General features: G+C 43.0%; 1 protein-coding gene across 4 annotated transcripts in view; it reads left to right on the top strand.

Annotated features, from left to right (window-relative positions):
- Window positions 1–21835, top strand: part of GALK2 (galactokinase 2) — a 78641-nt gene that overhangs the window by 15067 nt on the left and 41739 nt on the right. For all 4 annotated transcript variants that reach the window (XR_013979239.1, XM_080980458.1, XM_080980459.1 and 1 more), the window contains exons 4-5: window positions 2920–3010; window positions 10380–10526. Coding sequence is in view for 3 of the 4 variants with exons in the window: in XM_080980458.1 (XP_080836584.1) it covers window positions 2920–3010; window positions 10380–10526 (238 nt within the window). In the remaining variant the exon portion in view is untranslated. The remainder of the gene's footprint in view (window positions 1–2919; window positions 3011–10379; window positions 10527–21835) is intronic.

The raw sequence follows: 21835 nt of genomic DNA, 5'->3' as shown, positions 1-21835 counted from the left end.
CTGTCAACAGTAACTTCTCCTTTTTGTGGTATTATTCATCTGAATTGCCTGATGAATTTTAAGAAAACATGGAAACAAGTCTGGTTTGTAAAATAGACCTTAGGGTCTGCCTGGATGCTCTTTTTTCCTACCTAGAATAGTTATTTTAAAGTCCTTTAAAGCCCTTCACGGCCTAGGACCCTTGTACCTACGGGACCGCGTCTCCTGGTATGGAGGACCTTAAGGTCCATATATAGCAACACCCTAGAGGTCCCCGGCCCTAAGGAAGTTAGATTAGCCTCAACCAGAGCCGGGGCCTTCTCAACACTGGCTCCGGTCTGGTCGAACGCTCTGTCTCATGAGACCAGGGCCCTGCGGGATCTGATTTCTTTCTACAGGGCCTGTAAGACAGAGTTGTTCCACCTGGCCTTTGGCTTGGAATCAGTTTGATTCCCTCCCCCTCTTTCTTTTTCCTTTCTCCTCCTGTGAAGAGATTGCACCCTAATGTTTTAATGTTGTATCTTAATCTTTTAAATTGTATTTTAATCAACTTGTTTTTACTATTGGTTGTTAGCCGCCCTGAGTCTTGGCTGGGGAGGGCGGGGTATAAATAAAATATTATTATTATTATTATTATTATTATTATTATTATACCATGTCCAGTCCTACAGAACATTTGTTTGCGGGAAGGTTATACAACGGTGAGCATTCATCCTGATATGATTGTGCACTTTTATGCATCTTCTCATTAATCATTCGTTTGTCCCATGTTTTTCAGTGCAATTCATCTACACTTTCCAAACCACAAAGTCCAATCCTTTTTAAAAAGTGGATTGGTTTTTTCAGCCCAAGGGCCACATTCTTTTTTGGAGAACCTTCCAGGGGCCACATGCCCCTTGGTGGCATACCCCTCAACCCTCAATTCAGACAACCAAGAAGCATTATCAGAGGTCTAGGACAGGCATGGGCAAACTCGACCCTCCAGATGTTTTGGGACTACAACTCCCATCATCCCTAGCTAACAGGACCAGTGGTCAGGGATGATGGGAACTTGTTCATGTACGCCACAACGGCTGCAAGAATCCTCCTGGCCCAAAGATGGAAGCAGCAAGAACTCCCCACTCTGGATGACTGGTAGATAAAGATGGTAGAATACGCGGAGTTGGCAAAGTTAACAGGGAAGATTAGGAATCGTCCCGATGAACGGTTCCAAAAGGACTGGAGCAAATTTATTAATTATCTGAAAGAAAATTGTAAACATCTGAAAACGTTTGCAGCTTTAACATGAAATGTTTGGTAATGTGGAATTAAGGAGCTAATTTACATGTGAGAGGGTGATTGTTAAAAGTTGATATAAGGTAAAGAAGTGACTATGGAAATGCGACAGATAAAGATATGGGGAGAAAGAGGGAGGGAAGGAGGTCGATGCTCTTTCTGAGTAATATTGTAAGCTGTGGATTTGTGTAATGAAATGTAACATGGAAAACTCAATAAAAATCATGTTTAAAAAAAAAATCTGGAGGGCCGAGTTTGCCTATGCCTGTTCTAGGACACACTGCAGCCAAGTGAGAACAGGCAGATGCAAATCAGGGGGGCTGGTATATTCTGTTACTGGGGCATTGCCCCTCTCTCAGTCACCCCTCCCCCAGTCTGTCTACCTTAATCTTAGCTAAAACCAGTCCAAGGGTTGGAACGGCCTGCCAGCATTCTCTTCATTAGCCCTTGTACAGGCATAGGCAAACTCCGGTCCTCCAGATGTCTGGGACTACAATTCCCATCATCCCTAGCTAACAGGACCAGTGGTCAGGGATGATGGAAATTGTAGTCCCAAACATCTGGAGGGCCAGAGTTTGCCTATGCCTGCCCTTGTATAACTCTGTAGGAAAGAGTATGAGGGTCAAAGCCAGAATTAGCTGGCTCTTCCTTTCATTGGCTCTGACACCCCCGATGGCCAGGCTCTCTGCTCTCTGCCCTACCAGCCCTAGTGGGCACTAGTCACCACTGGGTGTTGCTTAGGAAAGTGTGTTGGCCAAGGAGACTCCAGACCGACCGACCGACCTAGAGAGCTGCATTTGGCCTCTGGGCCTGAGGGTCTCCATCCCCACACTAGGGCAGTTCAGTTGAGCAAAACTATATGGTTTCAACAAAATAGTATTCCACAAAACAGAGACAATCTGGAGGTGCCCTCTGTCTCTCTGTCTCTCAGAGTACATGGTGTAAGGTAAAGGTAAAGGGACGCCTGACCATTAGGTCCAGTCGTGACCGACTCGGGTTGCGGCACTCATCTCGCTTTATTGGCCGGGGGAGCCAGCATACAGCTTCTGGGTCATGTGGCCAGCATGACTAAGCCGCTTCTGGTGAAACCAGAGCAGCCAACAGAAACGCCGTTTACCTTCCCGCTGGAGCGGTACCTATTTATCTACTTGCCCTTTGATGTGCTTTCGAACTGCTAGGTTGGCAGGAGCAGGGACCGAGCAACGGGAGGTCACCCCGTTGCGGGGATTCGAACCGCCGACCTTCTGATCGGCAAGTCCTAGGCTCTGTGGTTTAACCCACATTGCTACCCGCATCCCTTATACATGATGTGGGGCACCCCAAATTGGGAGTCCATGTGATGAACATGAATGCAGATTAGGCATGCTTACCACTCCACCTGGTACCGAGAGCAGGGAGGGTGTTAGAAAGTGAGCTGGCACAAACCTGTGGCCTGCTCCCCATCTCTCTCTGGCCAGCATCTTGAGAGACAGAGTAGGGCGAGATGAAGAAATAATGTTTGACAGACCCTTGGCAAAAACCTTTGGCAAAAAGAAAAGAAAAGAATGTGTTGCTCCTTAGCCAGCAGATGGCAGCAGCAGGTCATTTATATTTTTAAAAGCACTAACCCTACATTGATAGTTTCATAGACTTTTAATGTTTTTCCTGTATGTTTATATTTTCCAGGGATTTTACTACAAATGCCAACAACATTCAAATTAATCAAACGGAACCTTTGTGGCACAACTACTTTCTATGTGGAGTCAAAGGAATTAAGGTAAAACAAATTCTGTATGCATCATTGGAGTAAGTTAATTTTTTTTATTAAAAATGTATTGGGTATGTGCATCATTTAAAGTGTTTTTTTTTTAAAAAAAATAACACAATATAACAAAGTATTAATTTAATCATTTAAGATGCATTATAGTTAGATTTATTTACTCAGATAAAGCACCATGGCTACAAAACGCTTTCAAAATTTATGGTCTGTTTCACGTTTTCAGGCATTAAAATGTTTCTCCTTGCTATGAGTTTTTGAAAGATTTTTTCAGAGCTCCAAGAATAGAGTAGATTAATAAAAGTGTGACATAGGAATATGATAAACATTTCAATAATAATAATAATAATAATAATAATTTATTATTTATACCCCGCCCATCTGGCTGAGTTTCCCCAGCCACTCTGGGCGGCTCCCAATCAAATGTTAAAAACAGCACAGCATTAAATATTAAAAACTTCCCTAAACAGGGCTGCCTTCAGATGTCTTTTAAAGATAGGATAGCTGCTTATTTCCTTCACATCTGAAGGGAGGGTGTTCCACAAATTTTAACTCAACATTATAAACTGGAAATCCTGGGTTAACCCACTGAAATTAGTGAACTTACAGGTGGGCAGAGTTGGGGAGTGGGGGCTAATAACCATATTACTTGCAGTAATGCCCTGTACCAGGGACAGGAACTCTTTTTCGGCCTGAGGGTTATATTTCCTCATAGACAAGTATCATTAAGGGACATTCAGCCTGATCCCCAGTTGGATATAAGTGCCTGCTTATAGCTCACCACTTGGTTCTGGCCTTGAAAAATCAAGCTTCCTCCTCTACCTTTCCTCTCTACTCACCGTTCCTTGTGTGCCTTGTCGTTTTGGTTGTGAGCCCAATGTTAGGGTCCCTCTCTCTCTCTTTTATTGGTGTGAGCTGCTTTGGGAGACAATAATTGTCTAAAAAGTAAGATAAAAATACAGTAGGAAAATGGCATATACTGTACTTGAGTTAAACAGCGTTTAGTTAAATGAAGCAGCATGCAACTGTATTCAAGGGCTTGCAAATCAGCCAGTGATTTATTGCAAAACCACATTCTATCAGGTAACCTGTATTGGGGCCCAGAGAGACAGTAAACTCCAGATTGTTTCCTGGCTCCAAGGGGGAAATAAAATTTGGGGGAGATTTGTGCATGCCGAAAAGAGTTCCCTATAAAGAAGGTGATGCATATAAAACGTTAAAAAGAAAGTAAGTGCAAACACAACAAAACCCCTTAAGCAAAACATTATTCAGCTGGAAGTTGCAAGAGAATCCAAAGACATAAACGTGTTTATATTAAAGTGAACATACTATCCTTTTGGAAGAGGAGTGCTGCAAAGCTTGGTAAAATCCACGTTCAGTTCTGAAACTGGAGTCAGGCACCCTCCTCTTCTCCCCCACCCTCCCAATGTTAAACATTGCGTGATAGGTTTGCAAGTGTGATCCCCTTTCAAGGCAATTCTGCCGATGAGTTCCTGGTTAAATATATGACTTAGATTTCTCCCCTGCCTCTCAGTCTTGTCTTCTGATGTTCTGTGTGGAAGTGGTTGGCAGCGATAGTGCTTGAGGTAATAGTTTGTTTGTGTGTCTAAGAAAGGGAATTTTTATGTGGGTCATTTGTGGTGGTGATTAGGACGTGTTGAACTAGAGCTATTTTCTGTGGGTGCTGCAAGAATTCCGCAAGAACTGTCTAATACTGGAATGATGTCAGGGTGTGGGGGAGGATAACGTTTTAAAATAAATCAGACTTTCTCTTGGAAATCCTCACCTTTAGTTACAAGTTTATAAGAGCATGTGAATCTTACTTTGCTGGACCAGACCACCATTCTATTTCATTCAGGTCTGCATTTGTTTGTTTTTTCGAAGGGGACAAACAGGCTACCCTTGGTGGGTAGGCCTGGGCGATATATCGATATATCGCCCATGACCGGTATGAGGAGCAGACCGTGATGTCGGCTTCACTCAGCGGTATATCCCTGGTGAAACCACCACAACTCTGAGTCCCTCTGCTAGCAGTGTCTGCTAGAGTTCATTCCTCCAGCGAGCTTTGCTAGCAGAGGGACTCAGGAGCAGCGACAGTTTCACCAGTGATATACGGAGAAACAAGATATACCGTTGAGGCACCGTGAGCCGGTGGCAGGGTGGGGGCTCTGTGAAAGTGTGAGGAAACTGGCACTCCCTGCAGTTAAAGGAGCCCCGATGCTCTGCCCCCTCACCTGTGAGCATAGCTGTCAACTGTTCCCCTTTTTTTAAAGGGAAATTCCCTTATTTCAAATAGGATTCCTCACAAGAAAAGGGAAAAGTTGACAGCTATTGCCTGTGAGCGGCAGGAGCACTGTCTCAGCTGGGGAGGGAAAACAGGCAAGCCCCACTCGCAATATACTGCTGGGTGAAGGCGCCATTGCGCTCTGGCCCTCAAACCGGTCCTGGACAATGTATTGATACATCGCCCAGGCCGCCGCCGCTGCCTCTTCCACTTAGCTATCATGGTAATAACCACTGCTAGACCTGCCTTCCATTCTTTTCCCCTGTTCCTTTTAGACTGAAACCCTAAGCATACTTACTATGGAATGTTGTTGTTGTTTAGTCGTGTCCAACTCTTTGTGACTCCATGGACCAGAGCACGCCAGGCACTCCTGTCTTCCACTGCCTCCCGCAGTTTGGTCAAACTGATGCTGGTAGCTTCGAGAACACTGTCCAACCATCTCGTCCTCTGTCGTCCCCTTCTCCTTGTGCCCTCAATCTTTCCCAACATCAGGGTCTTTTCCAGGGAGTCTTCTCTTCTCATGAGGTGGCCAAAGTATTGGAGTCTCAGCTTCAGGATCTGTCCTTCCAGAGAGCACTCCGGGCTGATTTCCTTAAGAATGGATAGGTTTGATCTTCTTGCAGTCCATGGGACTCTCAAGAGTCTCCTCCAGCACCATAATTCAAAAGCATCCATTCTTCGGCGATCACCCTTCTTGATGGTCCAGCTCTCACTTCCATACATCACTACTGGGAAAACCATAGCTTTAACTATACGGACCTTTGTTGGCAAGGTGATGTCTCTATGGAATAAACCCCTTTAAATGCAACGAGGCTGCAATCCAATGCATTCACTTGGGAGGTAGGCTGTGTGTGTGTGTGTGCGCGCGTGCACATGTGCTGTGGCCATGCCCACTGCCATTGTGCACCTCCTCCCTTACTCTTGAGAAAATGCACCTGCCCAAGGAAAACTAGTTCTTCACCTCTGCTGAATAGGCTTGGCCACTGTTAGCCAAATGTTCTTGAACAAAGTTTAGGAATGTAGAAAGCTGCCTTAGACTGCGTCAGACCCATGCTCCATCTAGTTCAGTATTGTCGTAAAAACTGAAAGCAGCAAAACATCTCTCTGCATATATATGTAGATGCTAGTGATTGAACTTGGGACCTTCCGCAAAGCAGATGCTCTACCAGTGAGCTATGGTCCATCTGAATGTCATATAATTTACAGTACATTTCCAAGCACAATTCAAAGTGTTGGTGCTGATCTTTAAAGCCCTCAACAGCCTCGGCCCAGTATACCTGAAGGAGCATCTCCACACCCATCATCCATCCCAGACACTAAGGTCCAGCTCCAAGGGCCTTCTGGCAGCTCCCTCACTGCGAGAAGTGAAGCTACAGGGAACCAGGCAGAGGGCCTTCTTGGTCGTGACACCCACCCTGTGGAACGCCCTCCCATCAGATGTCAAGGAAATAAACAACTATCTGACTTTTAGAAGACATCTGAAGGCAGCCCTGTTTAGGGAAGTTTTTAATGCTTGATTTTTATCCATTTTTTATATTCTGTTGGGAGCCACCCAGAGTGGCTGGGTGGAGGCCTGGCCAGATGGGCGGGGTATAAATAAAATTATTATTGTTATTATTATTATTACAAAACAGTAAATAATGGCCAAAGTCTTCCATTCCTCTCAGTACAGCCAATTTTCATAGCTAATTTTTTCCTGTCTTCCTTAAAGCACCACAATGGACTGCAGTCTCAAGGATGCTAAGGAGTATCACAGCCTGTGATCCAGGAGAGATACTAAAATAGTCAGGCCAATTCATCCACTCACTGAAATTTGTAAAGCCTTGGGCAAAAGTTAAGTTGTTTAGTGCCATATCATTTATCCTTTTCGCCTTTCCAATATGTTTTTCTTAATTTAATATTTCATGTCAGGATAAGCCAGACCACCTACCAAACACAAAGCAAATAGACACATGGAAAAGGAACTCGCAGTGTGCTTTAGTAGAACTTTTCCCCCCCAGTCAAGGGCCACATTCCCTCTGGACTAATTTTTTGAGGGCCACATTCTGGTGAAGAACCCGAAGTGGCCAGAGCCCCATATTTTACTCTCTCCTTTTCCAACACCCCTTTCTCTCTTCCTGTCTTCCCTGATCCATGGACTGCAAAAAGAGGAGCAGATTTCTGTTGCCAAAAGTCTGAACCGATTGCTCCCAAAACCTCAGGCAACCCAAGCTCCTGGAAATTTGTCTTAAATTGTCAGTAAGGCACCATTCCTGTGTCATATGTGATTGGCCAAAATAATTTCTGTTCCATCTGCAGTGGAAATGTGAAAAAATCTGATGCTCTTTCCTAGGAATCGGAAATATTTCAGCCTTCTGCAGAGCAAGTGTTTACGGCTCCCAAAAATGAGAGGCCAGGAATTTAAAAGATTTCTTCGCCAGGTCTTCTTTCATCTCCCAGAAGGAGAGATTCCTAGGAAGCAAGGGGTGGGGGGGGGGAGAGAAAATAATAATAATAATTGGAAAAAATTGAGAAAGGATTGCTTCATTCGCCAGTCGGATTGCAAAACATGGAAAGAAAAAGACACACAATTGCTAACTGGGATGTTGCAAGTGGTGATGGATGTGTGTTATTTTGCTATTTGCTTTCTGACTGAAGAGCGACATGTACAAAAATGGAATTTGCATGCTCCTGCAATCTCCCATTTACTGTAGCCTGGGAAGCAGCTCATTTGATGCAGCTGTAACTGATCGCATTACTCCTTTGTAGGGCCACTTAAACTGCTACTTCTCACTGGACCTGATAGTCTCAGCAGGGCTAAATTAACCAAAGAATTTAACTTGGTCAACAGCCCAACTCCATCTACTGTTTGCCATTAACAGCCTCTGAGAGACTGTGCATTCATTGCATCACTGTGCAAATGTATAATTGGCTGCATCATACAGAATGTAGCATCCACAAGTCTGTTTCCATTTCCAAAAAACCCATCCCGTTTTTTTAGTTTTTATTGCCCTGCGGAAGTGCCAGCCACCTCACTTTGGAAGCCCATGTCAGCAGAACCTTCTTCAAAATAAAAATGGATAAAACTGCCCTCAGATCTTCAGATGAAGAGCAGTATACAAACTTAATAAATAATAATTATAAAAATAAAGCCAAGCTGTTAGAAATTCAATGGAAAACATGGAGGTTTGTGCCTACCACTGTATGTGTATATATAGCATAACATTCACATAGCATGACATGTAAAAATTTCGGTAGAGCAATTCTATGCATAGGTCTGTTTCTTGGTGTAAGATGTTTTGTAGACATCTTATTTTTAAACAACTTGAAAGAGACTTAACAGTGGAAGAAATATTCAAAACATACCAGTTTGTACTAAAAACACTGATTTGCTAGTTGTCATCAAAAGCAAAGCAACTTCAAATAAATTCTGCCAATAATTTTTTGCTGGGGAAAATCAGATGTACCATTAAAAGTGTTTTTTATGTGCTGTGTTCTGTCCAGTTAGTAGTGAGAATTCTAAATGCTGGCCACAATTCCCTACCTCTGTGATAATATCTGATATTTGTTAATACTTTCTCCATCTGTACCAACAAGAATAATATATTTGATATCTATTTGACTTGAAGGCATTGGCATCCCATTTGGCATCTGGTCTAACTCATAAAACTTCCACTTGGCTAAAACAGGTCTTTGATTGACAATATGTGGACTTTGGGGGAAATTGTTAACATATTTTAGCTTATGAGGTTGCTGGCCCAGTAGTTTGTCTGCTGATCTTGTACTAGGAGTCTGGGAGTTTAGAATAATTACTTTCTACTGTAAGCCACAGACCACTTAAGATGGCTTTGTCCCACTATAGAAAAATGGAACTGTCTATGTACTACAGTTTCAGTAAAAACTGGCCATCTTTTCAAAGCCCAATATTGAAATTTCTTACTGAAGTAAAAGTGGTTTGTAGAGCATTCTGCACAAGTCTTCATATAAGCAGCACTTTTTATAGACTTACCCTGGCTGAATAACAGTGATACTTTGGGCCTCTAAATAGCTGCTCTATAACTGAAAAAAAATGGAGCAAGGAACAGGTGGATGTGGGTTTTCTTTGGATTTTTCCTTAGCTACTGGTAAGTTGTACTGGCAAACACCTGTTAAGTTCCTATTTCTAGTAAGGTATTTGAGGTAGCAGGAAAGAGGGGTAGTTGAGCAACATAGAGGAATATCCTGATGTTCTCGCTTAGCAGTGATTTGCCAATATCAAGCGAGCACTCAGAGATTACATTGGCGCCCTCTCTCAGCAATGGCTTGCCTATATTGGGAGTAGGAGATCCGAGAGCTTTATGGCAGGCAGTAGGCATGGGAGTGGCTCTGTGGGGGGCACTCAGTTCCCAGGACAAGGAAGATTATAGGTAGTGGTGCAGGTATCCTGGCTCAACTGCCTGCAGCAAAGTTAGGGAATCAATGTGTGTATTCAGTGAGAGCCACACCAGGCGTCCAGAAGGAGTGAACTGGGCTGCTTTTGCATCTCAAGGCATAAATGGAGCACTAAAGTGTTTGGAAGAAGAGCGGACACAAGAAACCATGGTTAGCATGGTGTTTGGGAAATAACCTGTGTTTTCAGGAAATATTGAGAGTAACTGGTTTATGGATGGTATACTTTAACATAACAAGAAATGCTGCTATAGCAATAGTACCCTTTTAAATGATAAGTTATAAAGGACTGGCAGTGTCAGCCTTAGCTGCCAACCTAATAAGTGGTTGGGAGTGCGGTGGGGTGGGCAAGGGCAAAGCAAAAGCAGACTATTGTAGTCTCAGCTTTTTGCAGGGATGCTACCTGACCCTCTCAGGCCTGCTGCTGGTCCAGCATGTTATCTCTAGTTCCCTAGAACTAGGTGGTAACTTAAGGGCTGCGTATCATTAAGCCCCTGGTTCTGGATCCATGGTAAGGTTGGTTCTGGAAATTGCCTCCAAATGTTATGTTGTGACTGCGAGAAACTATGCCAGTCCTGCTCCGGTGTTAATGTAAGAGCCATTCTTTGCTTATCCTATACTGAAAATGTGTGCCTGAGCTTATTGATTAATTTTAGTAATTCCCCCCTTGCTGTTTAGGATCATTTCAGTCTTGACAGTCCAAGTGGCATGAATTGCCTTGTAGAAGGAACCATCCCTCCAAGTTCTGGCCTCTCCAGTTCCAGTGCCTTGGTCTGCTGTGCAGGACTCGTGACCCTTATGGCAAATGGAAAGACTCTTCCAAAGGTACCAGACGGAAGGCGGGTTGGGGGAGGGGAGTACAATTTGTTGGAAGCTGCCCGCAGTGGCTGGGGTGGCCAGTCAGATGGGGAGAATATTAAGAATAAGAATAAGAATGCAGTGCTGGCTGGGGCTAGTGGGAGGTGTAGTCCCAAAACATCAGGAAGACATCAGGCTGGGGAAGGCTGATTTGTATGAACATTTAAAAAAGAAGCTCAGGATTGTTTTCACAATGACTTGTTGGATAGCTCATTGCAAAATGTTTTTGTTTTTTTTTAAATATTTATTAGGGTTTAAAATAAAAATAGATATTATAAACAGTATAACATATGTCTTAACATAATTTCACATTTTCTTTGGACTTCCTCACATCTCCCGCTCCCACTTTCATCGTTATAACTTTTTGCCAGCAATTTATCATCTTATTTGCATTCTTGTGTCCCATCTATATATTTATAATCTTGTAATTCTCAAAAAAAAAAGTTTATATTTTCTCAATCTCACTCATTATCTTAAGTCATCTAATTTAGTGGTGCTCAATTATTTATGATCTAGCATCCTGCTTAACATTCACTCAAATTACAGTATTTTTGTAAATAAATCTTGAATTTCTTCCAGTCCTCCTCCAGCTTCTCGTCTCCCAGGTCACGGATTCTGCCGGTCATCTCAGCCAGTTCCATATAGTCTATCAGTTGCATCTGCCATTCTTCCAGTGTGGGTAGATCTTGAGCTTTCCAGTGCTTTGCTAGAAGTATCCTTGCTGCTGTTGTTGCGTACATAAAAAATGTCCAATCCTTCTTTACCACCCCTTGGCCGACAATACCCAAAAGAAAGGCCTCTGGTTTCTTTGTGAAGGTATACTTAAATACCTTTTTCAGTTCATTATAAATCATTTCCCAGAACGCCTTTACTTTAGGGCAGGTCCACCAGAGGTGGAAGAATGTTCCTTCACTCTCTTTACATTTCCAACACTTATTATCAGACAGGTGGTATATTTTTGCAAGTTTGACTGGGGTCATATACCATCTATATATCATTTTCATTACATTTTCTTTCAAAGCATTGCAAGCAGTAAAATTCAACCCAGTACTCCACAACCTTTCCCAGTCCTCAAACATGATATTATACCCAATGTCCTGCGCCCACCTTATCATAGCCGATTTAACCATTTCATCTTGTGTATTCCATTTTAACAGCAAGTTATACATCCTTGAAAGTACCTTAGACTTTGGTTCTAACAGTTCTGTTTCTAGTTTCGATTTCTCCACCTGGAACCCTAGTTTCTTGTCATTTTTAAAGACTTCTTTAATCTGAGCGTAATGTAACCAGTCTCGCACTTTATCCTTCATTTTCTCCAAACTCTGCAATTTCCAGTTATCTCCATCTTTTTCTAGTATTTCCCAATATTTTGGCCATTTAGCCTCCATATTGGGTCTTTTTCGGGCCTTAGCTTCCAAAGGTGAAAGCCACCTTGGAGTTTTGTTTTCCAACAAGTCTTTATATTTTGTCCAGACATTAAACAGTGATTTTCTGACAATATGGTTCTTGAAGGCCTTATTTGCTTTAACCTTGTCGTACCATAAGTATGCATGCCATCCAAAAGTATTGTTAAACCCTTCCAAGTCCAATACGTCAGTGTCTTCAAGAAGTAGCCAGTCTTTTAGCCAGCAGAACGCTGCGGCCTCATAATACAACTTTAGATCTGGCAGGGCAAAGCCCCCTCTTTCTTTCGCATCAGTTAATATCTTAAACTTAATTCTGGGCTTTTTGCCCTGCCAGACAAACTTAGAAATATCTCTCTGCCACTTCTGAAAGCACTCCGTCTTATCCAAAACCTGAAGTGTTTGAAACAAAAACAACATCTTTGGCAATACATTCATCTTGATAGCAGCAATTCGGCCTAACAAGGAAAGTTTCAATTTTGTCCAACTGTCTAAGTCTCTCCTAATTTCTGCCCAACACTTTTCATAGTTATCCTTAAATAGACTTAGATTTTTTGCTGTTATGTTTACCCCTAGGTACTTTACTTTTTTAACCACATTTAGTTCTGTCTCTTTCTGAAACCGTTCTGACTCTGTATCTGTCAAATTTTCCCCCAAAACCTTAGTTTTCTGTTTATTTAATTTAAATCCCGCCATCCGACCAAAGTCATGAATCAGTTGTAATGCTCTTTTCGTACTAGACTCTGGCTCCTGCAGGGTCAAAACCAGGTCATCTGCAAAAGCTTTTAGTTTATATTGTTTCTGTCCGACCTGAATTCCTTCCACCAACCGGTCCCCTCTAATCATATTCAGTAGCACTTCCAGGACCGAAATAAATAACAAAGGAGAAATAGGGCAGCCTTGTCGTGTTCCTTTTTCAATTTTAAACTCTTCTGTAACCACATTATTAACTATCAGTTTAGCTTTCTGCTCTGAATATATCGCCTCAATCCAGCTCATTGCAAAATGGAGCAAGTATTGTTGGCCATCTTCTGTCTAGCATGGAAACGCATGTTAAAGGTGCTGTAAAAAGGTAAAGGGACCCCTGACCATTAGGTCCAGTCGTGACCGACTCTGGGGCTGCAGCGCTCATCTTGCTTTATTGGCCAAGGGAGCCGGCATACAGCTTCTGGGTCATGTGGCCAGCATGACAAAGCCGCTTCTGGCGAACCAGAGCAGCGCACGGAAACGCTGTTTACTTTCCCGTCAGAGCAATACTTATTTATCTACTTGCACTTTGACATGCTTTCGAACTGCTAGGTTGGCAGGAGCAGGGACCGAGCAACAGGAGCTCACCCTGTTGCAGGGATTCAAACCGCCGACGTTCTGATCGGCAAGTCCTAGGCTCTGTGGTTTAACCCACAGCGCCACCCGCATCCCTCCGAAAAGGTGCTGTAGGGGATATATTTTAGCCTAGTCTAAGCCTCCTTACATAGCCTTGACTTTTGGTCTACTCTTTATAATTCTGGTAGTTTGATAACAACCAGACAATATCTGGGGCTGCCTCACAACATGCAGGAAAAGTAAGAAGTCAAGTTCAGCATAGGAAGCTGAATTGCATGCATTGTTCCTAGCAATTTATAGACTCCTAACTGAAGCCTGTTGCTGCAGACCACACCAAACACCAACTGCAGATGTTTGAATCTGCACTAAGAGCATTTCCTTGCACGTGCAATAACTTGCAAGGAGCCCTTTACTCAGGTGTTGTGCAGCAACATTGGGCTCTCAGGCATGTATTTTGTCAATGACCTGCTGTTTGGGCTTGGACCTTCTGATGTAGATCCTCTTTAGGGCTGGGGATGACTTGACATTCCCCTCTGACTTAGTTGGTAGTTCCACTGCTAGAGATTTGTCAGAAGCCGACCTTGATGTACCTCCAGAGTGACCCCTGGAGGCAAGCCCAGGGAGGCCGCTCCAGGTTCACCAGTGCCAGATTTGGGGTAGGTGGGTTGTCTGCTCACCTGGGATCATCATTCATCAGGAAGCCTGGGTCAGAGCAAGTCAGAGCCCAGCGTGACAGTTTGACATCAGGATTCCCGCAGTAAGGTCACTCGGGTCACTCCCATTCATTGTTCCTGAATGTTTCCCCCTGTTTTCTTTTAAATTAACTATTGGCACCCTTAGGAGCTGTTCTTTGGCAATCCCTAGGAGCTGTTGATGGGTTTCCAAGAGGAGGAAAATATATCTGATATATAACCTGCCCCCCATACTTTAACATAATGAGATTGTGGACAGGGCTTCAGGGATCAAACCTTGAAAGTGCTGCATATTTAGCTTGGAAGAAGAACCCACACCTTCTCAAAATATCCTGATCAGAAAAGTATTTTAACCCAAGCTTAGGGTAAGCATACTTAAGTCCTATGTCAGTATGTTAATGATGCCGATTCAATACGGTTCTCCCTTTTCTGTACACTAAAGAGAATGAAGGAAGACTAATAACAAAAAGCATTGTGTAGTTAAAACTCACATGAAACATTGACTCTGTTTTATTTTTAAAACAACATACTTTTGTCTTTTGGAAGTAAATTCAGAAAACAGTTTATGCTGTGTCTGATTAATGTGTTTAGAAATCTGCATTGTCTCCACTTGCCCAGATTTTTTCTTTTTAAAGGTCATGCATGCACAGTGGTTTAGAGAAATCTTGGATACTGTCCAACCAGATACACAGTGCTAACCATTTTCAGCATTGAGGCAATATCTAGCTAACGTCGCATAGTGTTTAAGACAAGCGTGGGGAACTCTCTTCAGACAGAGGTCCGCATACCCACCTGAGCAGCCTTCTGGGGAGGCCATGCCAGTGGTAGGCAGTGGCAGAGGCAACTGTGGGCAAAGCTAATAATGTAAATTGTACCTTTGTGCAAAAGGCTGGTTTCTACACACATTCACACAACCCTCTCTATACTCCATCCAGGCAGCCAAGAGGTGTTGTCAGAGCCAGGCAGAAAAACTCAAGCATGGAATGAAGTAGTGATGGTGAGGGGTGTGGCTTGGGCAGAGTGGGTGTGGCTGTGACCTGGCAAGAGTCCCATGGACCGTATAGAGCAGGCATAGGCAAACTCTGGCCCTCCAGATGTTTGGGACAACAATTCCCATCATCCCTGGCCACTGGTCCTGTTAGCTAGGGATGATGGGAATTGTAGTCCCAAACATCTGGAGGGCCGAGTTTGCCTATGCCTGATTTAGAGAATCCTGACTGGCTGCTTTTGCCTCCCAGCCGGAGGTCTCTCACCCTAAGTAAAGATAGTTAGCTGTGAGGTGGGGAAGTTCAACTTTCATCTCTGCTACAAATTTACTGGGTATCCAAGCCAGTAGACCACTTTGGATGTAACCCTAAAATACGATTTAGTGTTCCACGAGTGAGCCTCAGTCTTTTGCACGCTCCTTCATTACCTGTGGGGAGGAATTTGCAAGTATCTGCTTCTGCTTTTCAACTAACCAGAGTTCCCTGTTGGGTTCAACGTTGTTAGTTTAAATCAAAGCATGGCCTTCCAGATGTTGAACTACAGCTCCCATTATCCCTGATTACTGGCCATGCTCTCTGGAACTGGTGGGAACTGGGGTCGAACAACATCTGAAGGGCTTCAGTTCCCCCATGCATGGTTTAAACTCTGGTTAGTGAGCAAGCAAAGATAATGGGGGACAAATTCATTTGGTTCATCTTTTAAGGCGAACTTCCCAAATTTACATTTTGCACGCCAATATGCAAACTAAAACACAGCTGTTATTTGAAATTAGCACTTCTCCAAATTCTGCTGTTCAAATTTCCAACCAAATAATGCGTACAAAAATGTATATATTAGTAAAAGTAATGTACAAAAATGGATTCTGTTAGGGTATTTTGCATTGCAAAAATCACACGCAAAAATGCAACGCAAAATACATCTCACATTTGTCAAAACTGTATAAATAGTGCATATATTAGGAGATATATACACAAAAATGCATATGAAGTTCTATGTGGATGCTCTTTAAAATACAGAGAGGGAAGAGAATGGAAAGATTCCTCCGATACTCAATATCTCTCAACCAGAACTTTGTTCTGTACTATGGAAATGACAATATTTGCCTACTTTTCAAAGCTGCTGAAAGAAATATTATCTGCAATATGCATTTAAAGCAGTGTTGTTCCATTTTAAAGAACCACAACAAACCACACTTCCCAGGATTCTCTGCAGGAAACCATGATTGTTTAAATAGTGGTATCATAGTGCTTAAAGATATATAGATATATAGATATATAAATATATAGTGCAGACAGAGCTTGGGTTGGCTTGCTGGAATAAGAACCCTTAAGGTTGATTCTTGTTAGCTTCTATCAATAGGACAAAGTAAATAGTTTGTAGTAGGGCACACGGTAAAGAAGGGGAACCATTGCTCTTCATCTCAGACACTGGGGATTCCACTGGTGAGTCCCTTTACTTTCCTCCAGGTAAGTCTACAGTTGTCAATCACAACAATGCAGGGACACTGTGACGAGAAATCTGCCTTCCACTCCTGACCCCAAATGGCCTAGCCTTAACTGACATGCGTCCTGAAGCGGAGGGTCAGTGCCCTGAGTGGCTCCACAACTGAGAGGACCCTCAGCAAAGTGCCCCACACCAGCACCACAGGCATATTTGTTAGTGGCGATAGCCGCATTCTCACTGAACCGCCCTGACCTGGCCACAGTGATCCATGCGATGGTCACCTCCAGGCTTGACTACTGTAATTCGCTATACGCGGGGCTGCCCTTGAAGCTGACCCAGAAACTCCAACGGGTGCAGAATGGTGCAGCGAGGCTCCTCACGGGGTCTCTGCCATGGGAGCATATTCATCCAGTGCTTTTCAAGCTGCACTGGCTCCCGGTGGAGTACAGGGTCAGATTTAAGGTCCTGGTTTTGACCTTTAAAGCCCTTCACGGCTTAGGACCCTCGTACCTATGGGACCGCCTCTCCCGGTATGCCCCACGGAGAGCCTCAAGGTCCATAAATAGCAACACCCTAGTGGTCCCGGGCCCTAAGGAAGTTAGATTAGCTTCAACCAGAGCCAGGGCCTTTTCAACTCTGGCTCTGGCCTGGTGGAACGCTCTGCCTCATGAGACCAGGGCCCTGCAGGATCTGATTTCTTTCCACAGGGTCTGAAAGATAGAGTTGTTCTGCCTGGCCTTTGGCCTGGAGCCAATTTGATTCCCTCCCCCTCCTTTTTCCTTTTTCCTTTCTCCTCCTGTGATGAGGCTGCATTTTAATATTTTAATGTTTCAATATTTTAATGTATTTTAATCTTGTTTTTAAGTTGTATTCATTCAACTTGTTTTTATTATTGCTTGTTAGCCGCTCTGAGCCCAGCCTTGGCTGGGGAGGGCGGGGTATAAATAAAAATTATTATTATTATTATTTAAAGTTCCCACGATGCTCTAGAGCAGAGATGGCCAACACCATGCCCTCCAGCTGTTGTTAGACTGCATCATCCCTGACCATTCTGGTTGAGGCTGATGGGCATTGTAGCCCAACAACATCTGGAGAGCACAGCATTGACTACCCTTGCCCCACAGCATTGAAGAAAGTTTAAATGGTAGCTTCCAGATCTAACCATTTGGGGTGAGGTCAGGGTGCTGGGGTCTTGGGAGCTGCTCAGGAACGCTGTGTGCTGACACTGGGCCTGTGCTTCTGCGAGCAAAGTCCTTGCAATATACAGGTCCTCCTTATTTCCCCCATCAGTTGTTCTAAGGATTGGCATTTTGCTAGCATTTAATAATGCACCCCTAAAGTGCAAGTAGGTAACTAGGTACCGCTTTCTAGCGGGAAGGTAAACGGCGTTTCCGTGTGCTGTGCTGGTGCCGGCTTGCCAGAGCAGCTTCGTCACGCTGGCCACGTGACCCGGAAGTGTCTGCGGATGGTGCCGGCTCCCGGCCTCTTAAGTGAGATGGGCGCACAACCCTAGAGTCGGACACGACTGGCCCGTACGGGCAGGGGTACCTTTACCTTTTTAAATAATGGATTGGACAAAAGGTTAGTGAGCAGACATGGAGCAACATTAATTTGAGTGATTGACTTAATGCAGTCAACTGCTTTCTGCTCTGCCTGGCACACACAGTTGGTTTGGTGGTGGTTGCTTTTAATTCACCAGTTGCTACATGATGAAAGACTTACAGGGAAGGTGGCAGGCAAGATTTTTATGTACTATTCTAAGCCTGCTAAATATAGGAGTTCCCATCATTCAGAAATGGTTACTTTTTAAACAGAAAGGAAACCGGAATCCTTAAAAGAAATGTTTTGATTGTTGTACAGGACTGTTGTGAACACTTTCAAACATTTTTATCCCTCAAAAATTTTAAACCATGTTCTCATTTTTCAGTTTTGATTAAAATTATAATTATTTGGCATACTCAGAATAAGGGGGGGGGGGTTTTACTTTATAATTAAAATCATGTGTATGGTTCAGTTTAAGTCACACCAAGTGCTTGATAAATCCATTCTAGAAAATCCAATTGTTCAATATAAAACTCCACCACATTAGGCATCTGTGGGTCTAATTTCTACTAGTCTAGAAAATTCTGCTTTGTACTTAACAGTGTATATGCTGCTCAGTTCTCATTGTCAATGTGTGCACATTTTCCAGCATTAGTTGCAAAAGGTGCATGTTGACTGGGCAACATACAAAAAACCCCGTCCATGTTTTCATTGTGCAAACTTTCCATGCATTCCTGAGCATGTGCCCAATCCATCCATATATATGCACATTCCCCACTCAGCTCATGCTAACCACAAACATATATCAGGTTTTTGTGTGCGATAAAGTGCTTGCTGTTTTGAGAATATACCAAGCAATTGCCTGTCTCCCATTCACTCAAATTGTTGTGCTATTTTTAATAGGTTTTAAGACTTTCATGAGTGTAAAGATTTCTACAAGATTAGAATGCAGGATCTTTCATATGCAATATAGTCTAAATGATATTGTAAACCAGACTGAATTATTAAAGTCTGCAGGCAAATTGTGTAATTCAGAGCTGCTGGTTTTTAGCTTGCAAATGCAGTTTAGCCTTTCACTAATTTTCTAAAGGCCTTTTTGTATGTGAAACCAAAGATAAGCATACCCCCCCCATGTAACGTTAGCTGGGCTTTAATTGGGTTAAATCCGTCTTCAGAACATGTTTGTGGATAGTTAGACACATTAAGAAGCCAGGCTTGAGTGCAGTTTCCTGTTCTGGGTACACCCAGTTCCAAACCAAGGTTTGATTTGCATAATGTGTGGAATGGCCCTCTGTACTTTAGATGGCATGTCACAATAAAACGTGTGAATTTTTGATACCTAAATGCAAACTTGTGTGTGTGTTTGCACTGCCAATTAAATCTATTCTAAAATGTTAACATATCAAAATAGTTCTGGTGGGACATCTTGTCATACTCCAAGTTACTGGCACATAGCTTGTTTTCTAGGACACCACGATCCTTTTGTTCATCTAATGTAAAATCACATTCCTCTTGTTCTCTGTCAAATGTTAAATATACAGGGCTTTACCCAGTAGTCTAGTGGCTTCTCCTAAGTCTCCTTCCTTCATGGACCCTTTTGGACACTAGCTTGTAAGGAATACTAAGTCATGTGCAGTCTCTCTTTCCGGGCAGGTTTTTTATATGATAATTTGGCAAAAGGTGCTATGATTGGCTTGGAAGGCGGGAGCTTGGAGGAAAGTAGTCCAGTCTGTGGGAAACAAGCCATAAGTATTTTAAGGAGAAACAAGAGTCCTTTACAGGAGGGTTGGGTAGAGAATAGATTAGGATCTACTGGTAGATCTTGTAGCTTGATTTGCATTAGATCAGAAAGGTTTCTGAAGTTTAATTGTTCAACAGTAGCGACTGAAAAAAGGCAACGTCCTCCCTTCTAAATAAGGGCTGCTAAATCTTCATTTTGAATTATGGTGCTGGAGGAGACTCTTGAGAGTCCCATGGACTGCAAGAAGATCAAACCTATCCATTATTAAGGAAATCAGCCCGGAGTGCTCTCTGGAAGGACAGATCCTGAAGCTGAGACTCCAATACTTTGGCCACCTCATGAGAAGAGAAGACTCCCTGGAAAAGACCCTGATGTTGGGAAAGATTGAGGGCACAAGGAGAAGGGGACGACAGAAGACAAGATGGCTGGACAGTATTCTCGAAGCTACCAGCATCAGTTTGACCAAACTGCGGGAGGCAGTGGAAGACAGGAGTGCCTGGCGTGCTTTGTTCCATGGGGTCACGAAGAGTCGGACACGACTAAAAGACTAAACAACAACAAAAATCTTCATTTGAGTTAGTAGATTCTGTCATATATTAAAAGTTTCTCAGCAGGTATGAGCAGTCGGTCTCAGCCTTTTGACCTTCCCTCTGGTTCGTGGAATTGAGAGTTTTAGTGAAACAAAAAATAATAATCCCATAAGCCCGAGGTCTGCCCATTGCCTGCTGTGTGGGATTGTACCACATCATAATGCACAAGGAGGATGATAAATAAGAATGCACATGGCAGCAGGGTGAGGGGAGGAACACTGCATGATAGAATGTACCTACTTACATAGTTGTCAACTTTTCCCTTTTCTTGCGAGGAATCCTATTCGGAATAAGGGAATTTCCCTTTAAAAAAGGGAAAAGTTGACAGCTATGCCTACTTGTCCAAAGCTGTTTTTCACTCTGAAAGTGAAAATATTCAAGGAAGAGCAGGTTATAAATACTTCAAATAAATAATACTAAAGAATTAGAGAAATACTGAGTTGGCAGAGGCAGGTAGATTTTGGTGTGGAGCATTTGTCCAATTTTTGCACCAAGCCTACAGTTAAAGTCAAGAGGCATAGAATCACCAGAAGGTTGTGTGCATGCTTCAGCTTATTCGAAACACCACTATCCTCAATATAGTGTGTGCCTTGTGAGCGGGTTAATGCATTCTTGCAGAATGTGGTGCTGTTCTTGATGATGTTGTTTTTCTCTGTTCTAATTAGATATTTTCTGATTAAATGTTATTTCACTGCATAAACATAAAAAGGCTAAACATGATATGTTGTATAACCCACCACTGATAAACATCCCCTGCTCATATTCTGCCAATCTGGAATTAATAGTTGCCAACTGATATGAACATCCGGATTGCATTTTCAAGGAGGGGGTAAGAGTTTGGAGAACCAGCAATTCTGTATAGTGCTTGAAGTACTCTGGGAGCATCTGGGAGTCTACAAGCCCCATGCCACGATTTCTCCACCCATAGCCTTCTAAAACAGGAGCTAAGGGGATGTCACAAAAAGTAACTAGGTTGGGTCCTCTCTAGCCCCATTGTCGTTTGAGCATTACTTCTGCACCCCTGGCAGGGCACTCAGTTATATTTTGTTATTGGTTGTTTTAAGTGGTACCTGGTACCCATTTGGACTGGTAGGATGGAGGGCAGATAGCCTAGCAGCAGGTGGAGCCAGAACTGAGGATGGGCAAAGTTAACAATTTTCCAGCTTTGCCCCCATCCTCCTCCCTGTGGAGTTCTGCAAGGGCAGCATTGAGTGAGGAGGAAGAGCAAAAATGTATAAGACAGGTACAAACATCTGCTGGAAATGTAAAGAAAAAGAAGGTACCTTTTATCATATGTGGTGGCCCTGTAAGGTAATAAAAGCATTCTGGGAAATGGTATATAATGAATTGAAAAAAATGTTTAAAATAACTTTTATTAAAAAAAGCCAGAGGTTTTTCTATTAGGAGTTGTAGTTGCTGAAATTCCAAGGGAGCAGAAAAGACTTTTTCTGTATGCGACGACAGCTGCACTGATGTTGTTAGCCCACAGATGGAAAGAAGATAATGTCCCTACCAGAGAAGAATGGCAAATTAAACTGTTGGACTATGCCAAAAT

Source organism: Podarcis pityusensis (assembly GCF_964106645.2).
Source record: "Podarcis pityusensis genome assembly, chromosome: 14".
NCBI lineage: Eukaryota > Metazoa > Chordata > Lepidosauria > Squamata > Lacertidae > Podarcis > Podarcis pityusensis.
The sequence above is the reverse complement of the archived record's forward strand: the minus strand, read 5'-3'. Positions and strand labels throughout refer to the sequence as shown.